The sequence below is a fragment of the Gavialis gangeticus genome, unplaced genomic scaffold (assembly GCF_001723915.1).
Source record: "Gavialis gangeticus isolate Ggan-Ray unplaced genomic scaffold, GavGan_comp1, whole genome shotgun sequence".
Taxonomy (NCBI): domain Eukaryota; kingdom Metazoa; phylum Chordata; order Crocodylia; family Gavialidae; genus Gavialis; species Gavialis gangeticus.
In genome coordinates this window covers 47,522,847-47,537,750 of record NW_017728994.1, presented here as the reverse complement: position 1 = coordinate 47,537,750, position 14,904 = coordinate 47,522,847, and the positions used below count along the sequence as shown (strand labels likewise).

Below are 14,904 nucleotides of genomic sequence, written 5' to 3'. Positions count from 1 at the left end.
CATAAGTCAGCCATGCAAAGCAGCAACCAGGAGCCCTTGCTGGCTACAGCCAACACTCGATGTCTGTAAGAGGTAATGCACTGCAAAGGCAAGGCTGCCAAGGCCAAGTCACAGGCCTTCAAATCCTCTGGTTTTCTTCTGTCCACCTCGTAGCAGTGGCTTAACACCCACTCTTCCTACAAGGGAAGGGAGAGGGGGACCCTGTCTTCCTCAGCCAGAACAGTGGAAGGCCTTTGGCAGGGGTAGCACAGGAATGGGCAGAGGGCAAGTGGCCAGTGGGAGTTTGACATCAGCTGGCTAGGATCGGGTATAGCAGCAGTGGCACAGCGGGCACTGTGTCATACACTGCAGACTGAGTAGCGGTGTCACTCCCAGACCAAGGAGGTGCTCAGCACAAACATGGCTGGGAGAAGACAAAATGAATGCACGCAGCTTCCTCCCAGTCACCTGCTCAGGGGTTTACCTGGGAGACCCACCGCTGAGCAGGACTTTGTGCATGGCATGGCCTCATCACCAGCACCCACATCTGCCATCAGCAGGGAGGGTGTAGCCCCCTTGCTCCAGCCCTGGATTTGAGCCCTCTCCTTTAGAAGAGCACCTAAAAATGCAGGGAAAATGCCATTCTCGGCTGTGCAGATACAGCCCCGACATTGCTGATTTAAACTGCAGACTTGTGCTGCAGAGTCCACATCCTCCATTACAGGACCCAGGGAGCACGGAGGCGATGAGGTGCTGTTCCCAGGAGACCTGCCCCAGCTCCATCCTGACCAAGGGGGAGGGTCCTCCAAAAGTCTTTATAAAGCCCGAAGTGATTGCGCCCTTCAGTCAGTGCAGGTGTGTTTGAATGGGAGCTCACTCCGTGCCACGCACCTGGGCACTTGGAAGCCTCCCCAGTGCAAATAAGGTGTGTGTATCTGGGTGATTGCGCATTCAGGCATGCACCTGCAGCTCTTTGGCTCGTTGTTGTCTGGGTGGGAAGAAGGCACTCTGCATGTGCTTGCTGCCTTTGCCTCATGCTACACAACATGGCGTTTGCCTGCAGCACTGCCGTGTCAGACATTAATCTGGTCAGATCTCTGCAGCTGGGCTTGGGAGCTGCGGGAGAAAGGCCTGGTGATTCAGCAAGGGGCACTCTTCCTTCTGAGCTCTGAACAACTGTTCTCCACTGCTGCAGAAGGCAACATGAAAGAACAGCTGTAAACTGCAACCAAGCAGGCTTAGGATTAGATCTCAGGAATAATTTCCTTTCTGTCAGAGCAGTGAGGGAGTAGAGTAGACCCCCAGGGAAGTGGGGCAGTCCCCTTCGTTGGAGGTGTTTAAGAGGAGGCTAGATTAGCACTGGACAGGGATGAGTTAGGCAGCATCTTGCATTCATGCAAGGGGTTGGATCAAGTGACTAGGATCCTGTGATGCACCAGCGTGGCAAGAGGGGCTGTGCTGGTGCTGAGTGCTGGGCCTGAGTGAGGGGCAAAGCTTAGTTCACTACATGTCGTCACTAAACAGCCAACGGCAGGTTTTGCTGGTGCATTTTGGCTTGGCCAAATCGAAGCCCAGGAGATGACATCCTGTCCTGGATTCTAGTCATCTCCACTTCTTGTCCTAACGACACCAAAGCTCAGCTCTTCCACCTCTGGGCAAGTGCACTTGCACCAATGTAGGGGCATCCTGTTTGGCAGGCGTGCCACAAATTAGCCCTGCACCCTCCCCGAGTGCCATGCCTATCTCCTTCCCCTGCCTTATCTACTGCTGTGCTTCCTGTTCCTTAGTCTGTGCTCCCTGCCTTATCTCCTGCTCTGCCTTCTGCTTCCTGCCCTGTCTGCTTTTGTGCTCCTTCCCTGATCTGTCATGTGCTGCACACGTGCCGCGTGTGCCACGGATTGGCCACCCCAGCTTACACCATCTCTTACCAACATGCAGCATCCGTGTCACAGAAGGACCTGGAAACCTGAGGCAGTAAAGCAGTGGTTCTCAAGCTTTTAGACTCGAGCCATCCCTTAGAAAATGCCAGCTCTTAGTTTTGACTTGCTTTTGACTACAGAAAAATAATACATAGAGCAGTTCTACAAAGAACTCAGAAAGACCACAACTGGACAGAGTGTTTTTAACGCTAGAGATTCCTATTTGCAATCTTGCTGGTTTATTGTGAGACTCAGGTTTGCACACCTAATAGTGCTACGTTGCACAGCACCCTTAAAAGGATCTCAAGAACTAGAGAAGGTCCAGAGAAGGGCAGCAAGGATGATGAGGGCTCTGGAGGGGCTTCCACATGAGGAGAGACTGATGAGTCCAATGGTCAGTTTAGCAAAGAGACACTTGAAGGGGAACATGAGAAGGGTTTGCAAAATACTCAGTGTTGAAGAGAAAGTCAGTAGGGATTCATTCTTTACTCTCTCTCACCAGACAAGAAATGGGGGGTCACAACATGGAAGTAGGAGGCAGTAAGTTTGAAACCAACACCAGGACGTGCTTTTTCACTCAGCGTGGCATTCAAGGGCGGAGCTTATTGCCACCAGCTGTGGTGGAAGCTGAGTGTTCAGCCAGATTCACAAGGGATTGGACACATTCTTGGATGAAAGGGGCATCAGTAGCGATCAAGCATGAAGGGAGGGATACAGCCTCTTTAAACTTAACCTTAAATGCTGGAGGAAGCAAGTGAGAGAGGAACAGTGGAGAAAACAACTGTGGTCAGACCCAGGTTACTCTCCCTTTCAGCATCCACTCTTTGCCACTGTGGGACACAAAAGGCTGGGTAAGATGGACCCATGGCCTGACCCAGTAAATGGCAGTTCTTACATGTTAGGGCACCCCTGGGTGCTGCAGTCCCCTGTTTGAGTCATTGCAGGCGAGAGAAGATGTCTGCACAAGAAGGCCGGTCCAACCTTTAATAAACACTGCTGTTCAGAATTCCCTTTTTTCACTGTTCTCAGTCTAAATTAGCCTGGAAGGGCCAAGTCTCCTGCCGAGACTGCCAGCAGGAACGCCATTTATCTTGGCATTGGTTGGGTGCTGTGGGCATCTATTCCCTGGAAACCAGCCTCCTTCCACGGAAGCCACTGCACAGCTGTCAAATAACATCCTAGCAATTTCTAGTCATTACTGATTGGGAAGCACTGCAGGTCTCCTCAGCCAGCCAGCCCACACGCCCTTTCCCCTGCTTCCCTTTCTTTCAGGGTATGGACAGACAGCACATTTACACTGGTGGCATTCAACCTGTTTAAAAAATGGAGAGGGCAGATGGCATCAACTCCTAAACTAGGGGAGCTTTGCTCCTGAAGGGACCAGGGTAAAAGTTCATTGATATCAGTGACATTGGTGTAGGTGTTGCGTATCCACTTCCATGCCAGGATAAGCTGTTTGCTTCTTTGCCAAAAAGCAGAAGATACCATAATAGCTGCCCATGATGTGCTGCTACCCCAGGATAACCACACACACCTCTGTACCTGATCTCAGCATCATTTACAGGGTTGTGCATACAAAACATATAAATTACACTGGGATATGCCTATCGTCAGTCCATGCCGTCATTTATTCACCTACCTACCTACCTACCCAAGACCTGTGAGTCTTTCAGCTTTCTCTTGTGTGCCCATGATTGGATCACATTGATTTGAATCAGCGCAATCCCTCCTGCAGTATACAGCAGGCAAACCCAGAGGCTCCACCTTTATTGAACCCTCCTGATTATTTAAAATGATTCTGCAGCTTTAAGTGCATTAGCAATAAAGACGGCACAGTCCAGATGGAGGGGCGGAACTGTCTGTACTGAATGAATATCCAGCAAATTTCATCCTTCTCTGGTACTGCCGCTTCACCTGCACCCAGGGATTTCCGTACCAAGCTCTGAGTTTTTCCAGGGAGGAAATCAGCAAATTCAGTGCTAGAGAAAGGTGCTGAATTGACCAACCTTGTCCAAAAATACAGGTACAACACAGGGGGGCAGTTCCACATGTGCATTTACGCTGGCTTAAATTTACTGTGCAGTAAGTGGGAATAGGTCAGCGTCTACACGTGCAGGCATTAAAGTGCTTTAACACCGTGTGTGGACTGATTTGAGACTAAAGCTAGTCACAAGTCAGTCCACACCCACAGGGTTACTGTGCAGTAAGACAAGTACATGTGCATTACTGTGCAGTTACTAATCGGGCATAAATTTGATACTTGCATGATGCAGGTATCAAATTTATGCTCAGATCAGCGTATGTCGCCATATTTACGTGCAGTATGGGTGTGCATGTGTAGACACGTGCCCATACTGCACAGTAATTTCGGTTACTGGGTAGTAAATGCATATGCGTAGATGCTCCCAGGCAGTAGCAGTGCAAACTTCACTTCTGCTGTTCCTTGCTGAAGTGTCCCAGCCCTGCCCTACCCTGGAAAGGCATGCAACCCCCATGACAGTTAGTCCTTCATCTGACAGCCACTCCCTTTGTTGTGGTGGATCATCTGAAGGTGGAGACCTGGCTGCCAGGAGGCAGCATGTTTTCCTGGGCTGAATTTAGAGTTGGAAAACGATCTGAATCCTGATCCTGCCACCAGCTCCTTTTCTGACACTAGCATGTCGCAGCCTGTTCTCCCCAGCTGTAATGCAGCTCCCCTTCCTTTTTTGAGCAGTTGAGAGAATTAGCTGATGGTTGCACAGTGCATGAAATGTGTGCATCTCTAAGCATAAGGAATGTTGTTTGGAACTGGTTTCGATTCATTTGATAGACTAGCTCTGTATAGTTCAATGCTTTCCAGATGTCTTCTCATTAGTAAGCTAAGGAAATACAGACTAGATGAAACTACTGTGAGGGGAATGTTAACTGGTTGGGTCATCGTGCTGTACAAGTAGTCATCAATGGCTCAATGTCTGCTTGGGAGGAGGTATCAAACAAAGTTCCCTAAGGGCCTGTCCTGGGTATAGTACTGTTTAATATATCTTCATTGACGATTTGGAAGATAGGATTGGGTGCACACTTGGCAAATTTACGATGACGCCAAGCTGGGTGGAGTTGCAGGCACTCCAGAGGGTTAGGATTCAGAACGATCTCAGTAAACCCAAAAAAGTTACAAAAATTCATCAAATAAAATCCAACAGGGACAAGTGCAAAGAACAATCGCATGCACAAATACAGACTGGGGAAGGAGGACTGGCTAGGTTGCAGTACTGCAGAAAATGACCTGCAGGTTATAGGGGACTGTAAGCTGAATGTGAACCAACAGTGTATTCTTGTTGCAAAATAAATAGCATACTACGCTGCAGTAATAGAAATGTCACTTGCAAGTCAAGGGAAAGTGATTCTTCTGCACTATTTGGCACTGGCGAGACCTTACCTACAGCACTGTGTCCAGTTTTGGGCACCTCACTTCCAAAAATACGTGGACAAAGTCTAGCAGAGAGCAGCAAATATGATTAGAGGTTGGAGAAATATGACTTATGTGGGAAGGCTGAAAGAACTAGGATTATTGATGCTGGAGAAGAGAAGAATGAATGGGCTACGGGGAGTGAGTTTGATAACAGTCTTCAAATACCTGAAGCATAGCTATAAAAAGGAGGGTGATAGACTGTTTTCTCTGGCCACAGAGGACAGGACAAGGAGCAATGGTCTTAAATTGCTCCAAGGAAAATTCAGATTGGATGTTAGACTTTTATCACTATGAGGGTGCTTAAGCATTGGAACAGATTACCTAGAGAAGTAGTGGAGTGTCCTTCCTTGGAAATTTAAGAGCAGGTTAGACAAATACTTGCCTAGGTTGGTTTAGTCCTTCAGTTGGGGTCGGACTAGATTATCTCTTGAGGGCTCTTCCAGCCATACTACTCCTATAAATTAAATAACACCACCCTTGCCCCTCACATCGTTTCTGGACCATCACAGCTACAACATCAATCTTCCTCTTCTGTAAATTAATACCCTCCCCTGCATCTTTACAGATCTATGTCATTGACAGCGCAGATAGAAAGAGGTTTGAAGAAACGGGTCAGGTACGTAACCTCTGTCCAACCCTTTGACGTTATATTATGTTCCTTATGCAAGTTAGGAAGATGCTTTGGTGGTTTGTGATAAAGACTTACATTTCCAGGGGGGCTCTCCCTTCAGCTTACTTTGCTTTGGTACACAAAGCACAGATCACTTTGGTAGGTGAGAAATAAGGGAAATAAGGAGTCTTATTCCCTCATATTAATTGAATATGAACAGAAGGAAGCACATTTTGAAAACCCACACCTCTTAAAGGCCTTTGAGCCTTGCCAGAACAAGACCTCAAGGAATCTCATTTTGTTCTCTAAAAAGTTTAAAAAGAAATCACATTGACTCGATCATCTCTGGAGCACAACTGAAAAAAAATGGCAAGGATTCTGTAAGTGAGGCTGGCTGGGAAACATGAATTCCAGCGTGTGAACAATTTTGAGGTTTCCTAATTTGTCTGTGTTCCAACGAGAACCCAGCCGAGGCCTCTCTGAATCGCTTGAGACAGGCAGACCAACCTCACCCACTGCCCAGCCCAGAATAGCCAGATCCCAGTGGTTGAGGCGTCTTTCTGTGATGTGGTAGGCTTAGATTTAAGTGCCTGGCTCAGAGTAACTGCTTGAACCTGACTCTCCCATCTCCACCCGGCTCTTGGCTGCTCTGGGGAGTCTCTCTCTGTCTCTCCTGTTGGAGCTGCTCCACTTCACATAAATAATTATTCCTCAGGCCAAAGAGAGGAAGACTAGTTCTAGCACAGGAAAGTGAGGGCACTCGCCTAAGCCAAGCGGGCCAGGAACTGAAACATGGGGTGCACTTACCCCCAGTGTATGCCCTCACTCAGTTTGGCCAAATTGATGCATCCCCACAAAAAGTTCCAGTTTTGATGAATCAGCCTCTTCAGCCAGAAAAGAAAAAAACACATTTTGTCAAAAAATTCCCAGCCAGCTCTATTTATATCTTGATTCTATTTTGCCCTGGTTTCCAAACCAAGCAAGCAGATTGCTTTTGTGGGCTAGAATCTGATTTGTGATGCAGCATGGTCTCTGCTACTGCATTCATTGAACCCAAAGGTTTCACGGTAACTCCATGTTCATAAAAGATGCTAGGCCAGTATCCATGGAAAGTAAAGCCCCAGCAATGAGACAGGTACTTCAGGGAAATTATACCTCTGTGTAGGTCCCCCCCCAACAATTCACCAGGGTCCAGAAGCTTGATACACCCTGCATCATAGTCCTTCAGATTTCAACTCCTTTATCAAGACCGCTGTGCATGGTGCACCAGCTGTGTTAGCTTGGTCACAAGGACAGATGCTTGTTAAGAGGTGAAATGGGATTGCCTGCTCCGAGTTCAGATTAAGCCGTTGCCCAGCTTCCAGGCATTCAGGTCTAATAGCTGTGGATTCACGGTACATCCAGACCCCACCCTAGGAACAGCAGACTGCTTTCAGTTGCAAGCCAGTCAGCCCCAAGATCCCACGCAACATTGTGCCATGCACGTAGGACTACAGTCTGGCCAATAAAACCGCTCCCGGTCTGGCCTGCAGCTATTCCCTTCCTTTAATAGGTATCAGCTTCCTTTTGGAAGGGAGATTCTTACATCTGAAGCAGGGTTTCCTGATTTGAATTGCAGTTCAGAAAACTTGGGACAAAAACCAAAGCTCATTACTAGCATCATCATAAATCTATTAGGGTGAGAACCACCTGGTTTCTAGGACATGAGTCAGACTAACTCCAGGCAGACTCTTGGAGACAGCCAATTTACATGGGGTTTTTGCTGCATCATCAGTCTTGGTCTCCAGGGAGCAGGGATTGGCAAAGCACAGAGTTTTAGCCTGTAAACCAGCAGCTAATTTCAGACTAAGCTGAAGCCTTTCGTAACCTGTAATTGAAAGAACTTGCTTGTGGACCTCAGGCCCCTGTGATTGCAGACACTCTTGCTATTTGGTAAGGAGATCTGGGCTTTGCTGAAACGCTGCCTTCTAACATTTGCCCTAAATATAATTCTAATTAGAGACAAACTCTGGTGGTGGAAGGGTTTGGTTTTTTTTTCACCTCCCTTCCCCTAACTCCCTTTTAAATGATACAGGAGCTGGCCGAGCTCTTGGATGAGGAAAAGCTCAGTGGAGTCCCTGTGCTCATATTTGCTAACAAGCAGGATTTGCTTACGGCTGCCCCTGCTTCCGAGATCGCCGAGGGACTGAACCTGCACACAATCCGCGACAGAGTCTGGCAGATCCAATCGTGTTCGGCCCTCACAGGGGAGGGAGTGCAGGTGAGGGGACGGTGGGCTGGATCTTCCATTGTGCCTTACGGTCTGTTTGTAGGGGGTTATTGAAGAGAACCCAGGTGGTTTCTGTGGCCCAGTCTACAGTGCAAGAGCTACCAGGTGGCAGGTACCACGCAGGTAAAAACAGCACGACATGGCTGAAACTGTCAACAAGGCTGTGTCACATTCAGGAATCAAGGCTGAACTGCATTTTTAATCAAGTTGGGTGCTATAACCACCTCCCCGGTCCTGCCACACAGTAGCTTGTACTGCAAACAGGACCTGTGCCAATTCAGTTGCACTCTCGAGGCTTTGTGCCTTAGCAAAATCCATGCAGTGTCATGACCCAAGCGCTCTGGAGGATGCTTGCCCCCAACAGAACACAACCTTCCTGATGGAGCCAAAAGAAACAGACTCAGGAAAATACTGGTCTTCATCTAACGTTCGGTCAAAGCTTGTTTCCGCGGCATAGACTAGACAGTGCCCTTCTGAGGGCTGGGGTTTGTTCGGCTAAGTCAGAAATTCAACCACCTTTGCAACCAACCTAGTGAAACATTGCAGGCCTGAAATCTTTATTGTGAAGCGGTGCTGTTCCAGGACAACATAACATCATGCTATCACTATAGGCAGGGTGATGATTTTTTGCCTTTCAATGCCTGTTATTCAAGCATGAGCTACTCTTGAAGGAGCAAGGCACAAAAAAGGAACGTGGGCTTGTATTTCAGATGTTTAAATGGATCTTTGGTCACCTCCTCCCACTCCCCTGGCTTATACCCACTTTATACTGCTCCGAGTCAGTCTTCCCTTCTCCACGCACACTCCCTCCCTACCCCCTCATCTGGGAAATAACAGCCAAGGAATGGACGAGGAGGGGAGAGGACAAAGTGCTCCAAAATTAGAAGTTTCATCTTGAAGCCTCAGTTGAGAAATGTTTCCCTCCCAATCCAATCCAGAATTGCCTGCCTGCTTCCGCATTGTGTGCTGTTTCTCAGGCTTTCCAGTTCACAAGCAATGCATCTGTATCTAACTAACACAGCAAACGCCCCCGTCTAACGCAATCTAGCCTCAAAGTAAAATCTACTCCCATGCTTCTTCCCAGATAGCAGAGGACAGCAGCCAAGGCATTAAGTATCTGCAGACTGAGGCGTTTTGTTCATCACCATCATCAAAGTTAAATAGCATTCCACTTCGTCACCCCCATCTGCTCTTACCCTAAAAGATGGTGGTTTATTACAGCAGTGTTTGTCCGGCAGGGGCTGGCAAAGCAGAAACTGCTTGTAGCTCCTTGAGCAGATAACCACTCCCATTGCAAATGAACCCAAGCATTTCAGTTTCCCAGCAATCCAGCCTGCATCCCAGCCAGCCGAGCTCTTTTCTCGGCCAGGGAACTTTCTGATCAGAGACATTTCGGGCCGTGGCAAAACTATGGCGAGAATTTTCTCTCACCGTTAGCATAGGAAGAGATCATTTATCCAGGATTAGCCTCTGGGCTTCGAAAGCAAAGAGCATAACATCCTTGAACAATAACTTGTTTAAAGGCCAGGATTAAAAAAAGAGAACAGGAACATGCCACCTTTTCCCAACACTGCTCCAAGGCAAACTGTACTTTCAGTCCGCTTCCTCTGCTGTAAGAACCTCTCAGAAAATCCAGAGCTTAGCCACAGAAAAATAGAGAGAGGTAGGTAGGCATGTAAATGAGAATGCGACAAGCCAAGAATCATCAGATCCTTGGAATGAAAGTAAAAGAACGAGGGCATGAACCATTGCTGCCAGGAGGCCGCAGCACCCAGGGGTGAACTGTGCAGATGGGGCCAGTGGATTGGGTTAAGAAGAAAGATGGTCTTCTGCGAAGAGTACAGACAGGACCTGAATTTAGAGGGAGCGAGTTTTGCAGGGGCTGCAAGGAAGAACAACGAGCAAGGATAAATAACGGCAATAAATGAAGGAGAAATAGTTTGAAGGTCATTTAATTAGTTTAGCTGATAGCGCCATAATGTATAGAGTTGGGTAGTTAAGACTGGGGATTTCAAGGTTAATGAGATTAGATTATGGTTAATAGAATGATATAAATTTAGAGAATTTAACTATTACTTGAAATAGGTTATTTAATAAAAATATTAATCAAGGAGGGAATCCACCTTGTCTTCTCATCCTTTAGCATAAACCTTTTGGGACTGGAGAACTTCCTGAGAAAGGTCCAAACAGTGGTGGCTGGGTTGAATGGAGCGCCCCGTGTTATCCTCCTGAAACCCCAAAACAGCTTGCTTTTTCTTCGGAAGTACAAGAGTCATCAGTTCCTCGCCCTCTCCCCCAAGCCGTAGCTCTGTCATCCGTTTAATTAATCAGACTTTATGGCAATATTGAAAGAGAGGGATCTCCAGTGCACTGGAACTGAATTTGAAGGAGGCTCACACTTCAGTCTAATGTCTTAATTCAGGGCTAGTTAGGAAAGGAAAAGAAACAGATGTCCCTAGCAGTCTGGACTCCATCTCACGGTCTGGAGTAAAGGCTTGCAGTTTGGACAGTGGTGCTCGGTTTGACATACCATGGACAATGAATCAGAATAATAGACACTGTGGAGTAAGTGAACTGAGGCACAGATTGAGGGGATAATTGATCCTGGTGACAAATACAAGAGAAGGGCAAGGGAATTGTTGCCTCGCAGCCATCCTTTGTTGGGGTTTGGACTCTCTTGGGGATTGCATTTTGACACTGTGCATCTAACAGCAGGTGAAAATTGTATGCCCTGTGTTATGTTGCCCCATCAAAGCTACACCAGGAAAAAGTGAGGGTGTTCTGGAGAGCAGCCGTGGGCATTTCACTGTGCCACTTAGGCTTTGGTTGGGTTTGTTCAGTAAGGACCCTGGATATTTGACATGATTCAAGGTGTTGGGCCAACCTACACAGCACGGTTTGCTGTGTTGCATGGACAAAAGCAAGCTGTGTTACTGCCCTACAAAGGCTTGGGCTAAAAGTCCCATGGTGGGTCCTTTTAAGTTGCCTGAATCTGGCATAACGTCTCTTCCGAGGCCTTGTAAAGCAGAAGGTAATTCGAGCAGCCCTGAAACAGCTCTAGCTTGATTGGCCTCTAAAGATTACGGGAGGTGGAAAGATGGCTTGTAGCCACCTTTGCCTGCCTCCTTTTCTCAGCTCCCCTGAACTCTCAACTGGCGTAGCCTGCGCTACGTGAATGCTATGGCCAGGACCCATCACACAGGCAAGACCAGCATTGCTGTTAAACAGCCCCCCAAGAGCACAACATAGCTAACCAGCCTGAACGGCGGCTTAGCAAACCAGTGATCATCCATATTTTAATCACATTAGCCACTGACTCAAAATGCATCAAGTCTCCCTTTGAATAACAGCAACTGTAAGAGAGCAGGCAGTCAGCAGCTGGGGTAAGAGGCTGTGGTTCGACATTAGGAGCAGAGTCTTGCCTCATTTGGAGGCAAGGAGGAGAATCACTGCAGCTGTGTCAGAAATACAGGACACCAGGGGTCTAAAGGGAGATGTCCATCTGGCAGCAGTCTGGACATTTTGCTTTGGGATGTCTTTTAAGGGCCAGCGTGATGGCAGAAGCAGCAAGGGGACGACAGGAGCGAAGGGTTCAGAGATAAAAGCTGAGCCTGCTGGAGATGGAGTTTTGAATCCTCTGGCTCAATACAGGATGATGTAAAGGGGTTAAACCTCGCTGCCCTTTATTTCATGATGGGGGGCAGAAGTTTGTAGCCTCACCTACACAACAAACTAAACCAGGGCAGCTTAAATCAGAAGGGTTTTATGGGGAGGAAGGGACCCATCTGCTTGTGTTCAGAGTCATCTGGCTTGGTGGTTAAAACTAAGGAGCAGGTAACACAGAGTTTGGAGCAAGTGGGGTGCAGGTGGGGGTTGGTTAATCCCAACCTGCACCAGCCCCTGCTACTCTAGCAGCACCCACCATCCTCTCCCAGCACGCCCCCCACCATGGTACCCCACGATATTCCAGCATCTGGTCTGTCCTCAGCACAGAGCTGCCGGACACGGCGTTCAGCAGTTCCCATCAGTGTCGTTTGCCCTCATGACCAATATATGGGATTTGAACTCAGCTGTCCAGAAGGGGGAAAATCCTGGGTTTTCAGTTAACCCTGCAGTTACCCGAACTCTCTCTAGCAACAGAGAGAATCAAATCCAAAAGGAAGTCTAAATCTTTTCTTGGCCAAGGGTTTGCACTTAATATCTCCTTGAGCTTGGCATGCTAATGCCGCACTCACGCTCATCCTTCAAATAACCACTCACGGTAAATCATGCTGCTTCTGAACACAGCAGTGCGAGGGCATTTATTATTTATGCTTTGTATCGCATAGTCGCACAGACCCAAACGGTCCGTTTCGCAAGGAGCCGTTGTTTAAATATGCAGAGGCAAGAAAGCATAAAGACAAACGGAGGCAGGGACACCGTTCATTGCTAAACCTGCCGTGGGTTCGGCCCCGTCTTCTAGACCTGCTTCTTTCCTCTTCTCACCCTGCTCCTTCCCCTGCTGATGGAGGAGCTTCTCCCCCTTGCATTTCTTCATGGAGCACAGCCCATCGCAGATCCGAGCCCCCGCCATTGTCCTGCACCTCTCCCTCCCGTTGTATTTCCCCATCTGCAAAATATCCTCAGCTGCTGCTTGCCTGAAGGATGCCATCCACAATGCCTTAGAAGCATAACGATGCCCTTATAGTAGGTGGCCACTAGCCAGTTACTTTACTCTCATGTCTGACAGTGCTAACACTGTCTTTTCTTAGCAGCTCCCCTTTGTCATCTCCTCCTCGCTGCCAACCAACTAGATATTGAACATGGTTTTCTTGTGAATTAACTCATGCCTGAGAACGGTTTTAAAGCCGTTCCTGCTTTTGAAGTGAGGTGACCCAATTCCACATCTCAAGCCCATCTGGAGTTCACCTTTCTTCTCTCGTAGTGCATTGTCATTCTTTTGCCCTCGTTATACGCTTGATGCAGCCAGGCTCTCAGCCATGGTAAATCCCATCATAAACTCTGCTTTATGACCCTCGCCTCTCCGGTAGTAAAAATGGCTTGCCTTTCCCCTTCCCCAGCTCCCTAATGGCAGCGGGCGGAGTTTTAATCACTGTAAATTCAGGTTCTGGTCAGATTAGCTGGGAGATAGGATGCGTGTTTGTTGTTTTGCAGTGATGTATTGTTTATGGGATTACTGCACTGAATAGCAGAGGGTGTCAGCTGATATTTATTACTTTAAGCTGTCTCAGCTGTTCTCGTTCAGCAAATAAACCTACATTCAAAATGAATGAGGGGCTCTGCTTGCCTTGTATGCCATAATGTGTGCAAATGTGATTATTGCTTCAGAGGCAGGGGAAACGGGAATCTTTTTTTTTTTAACCTCTTTGCAAGCAAACTGCACAGATCTCTAAAGAGGGCTGTGGAGCCAGGGCCTCACCGTTGCTCCTTCCAACCCCACGGCAAACCTGCAGCTGCCCCTACGCAGTGAATCCTTCTCTAACAGTGCCAAGCTTCAAATCCCGCTGCCGATCACTGAAAGCATTGTGCGTTTTACACACAGGTTAGCCGTGCCGTTGGAAAGCTGGAACACAAAGCTGTGGGGCCTTTGAATGAGCCTACCTTACAACTTTCCCCCCTCCCCCTGCTTTTGCTCCTAGGATTTCAGGCCATTTGTTTTGTGCTGATCCCTGCTGCAGCACTAAATACAAATTGAGAGACCCCGCCGGAGGGTAGATTTAGAGGTATTATTAGAGGTGTGCGTGTATCTTCATTGTAAACTGATGTGGCTTGGTTGCTTGGCTTGGTTTTGTAACATAACGTTGCAACAAGGGTCAGTTTGGCTCGTGACTGATCCCCAGCCGCAGAGCTGTCCAGGGACACTGCTGTTTTCAGACGGGATCCTCCGTCTGCTCTCAGTTACGCCCAGGGGATTCCTGCTCTTATTTCAGCTCGTTAGCCATTAGGTACATAAGGGCTACCATCTTTCCGGCCGAGGGCTAGAGCAGACTGCACAGAGCTGATCGGTGCTTTTCCACTCTCCAAAAGGAGGGGTTGTTGCTTTGTGCCAAGAGGCACCAGGTCTCGGGGCTGTTCCCCTGTGCCGGCGCGAGAAGCAAGAGACCAGGAATTCAAGCCCCACCCTACGCTCGGACAGTGGAGGGTGATTAATAGGTGGCTCAAACAGCCCATAGGGCTGCGTTTTGAAGATCTAACAGCATAGCAAGCCAGGAAGACAACTTACGCTCTCTGGGTGGGGTCCTCTGCTCTCTTGCAGCGGCTCCCAGCTCACATCTGCTTTGCTTGGAAATCCAGAGGGTCCTGCCTGGGACAGCGCCACTGGAGACTGGAGACAGCTGTCCCACAGGGACAAGCTGGGTGATCGTTTAGACAGTGCACGAGTCTGAAGAGAAGGTGCTCTCGTAGCTGGGTTTATTTGCAGGACTAGCGAGCCAGCAGCTGCCTTTCAGCAGGGCGCTCTATTCCTGGACCCTCCTTTTCTGGCCACCCAGCCCTCCCACCATGTCTGCAGGATGGAGAAGTGTTACCGCTCCCATGCCATAGACGGGGAAGTGATTGAGCCTAGGTCGTTCGATAGCCCCAGTATCAGAAAACCTCATCAGGGCAAGGGGCCAGCTCTGCTATAGGGCCAGACACTGAGGTGCACAAGTGACCTGCCAGAGGCCACAGAGCAGGGGTT

The 14,904-nt window shown here is 48.4% G+C and overlaps 1 protein-coding gene across 1 annotated transcript in view; it reads left to right on the top strand.

Moving 5' to 3' along the window:
* ARL3 (ADP ribosylation factor like GTPase 3) overlaps positions 1 to 14,904 on the top strand; it is a 39,552-nt gene that overhangs the window by 18,774 nt on the left and 5,874 nt on the right. Inside the window, exons 5-6 of the mRNA XM_019502740.1 lie at positions 5,912 to 5,962; positions 8,031 to 8,216. Of these exons, the coding sequence (XP_019358285.1) occupies positions 5,912 to 5,962; positions 8,031 to 8,216 (237 nt within the window). The remainder of the gene's footprint in view (positions 1 to 5,911; positions 5,963 to 8,030; positions 8,217 to 14,904) is intronic.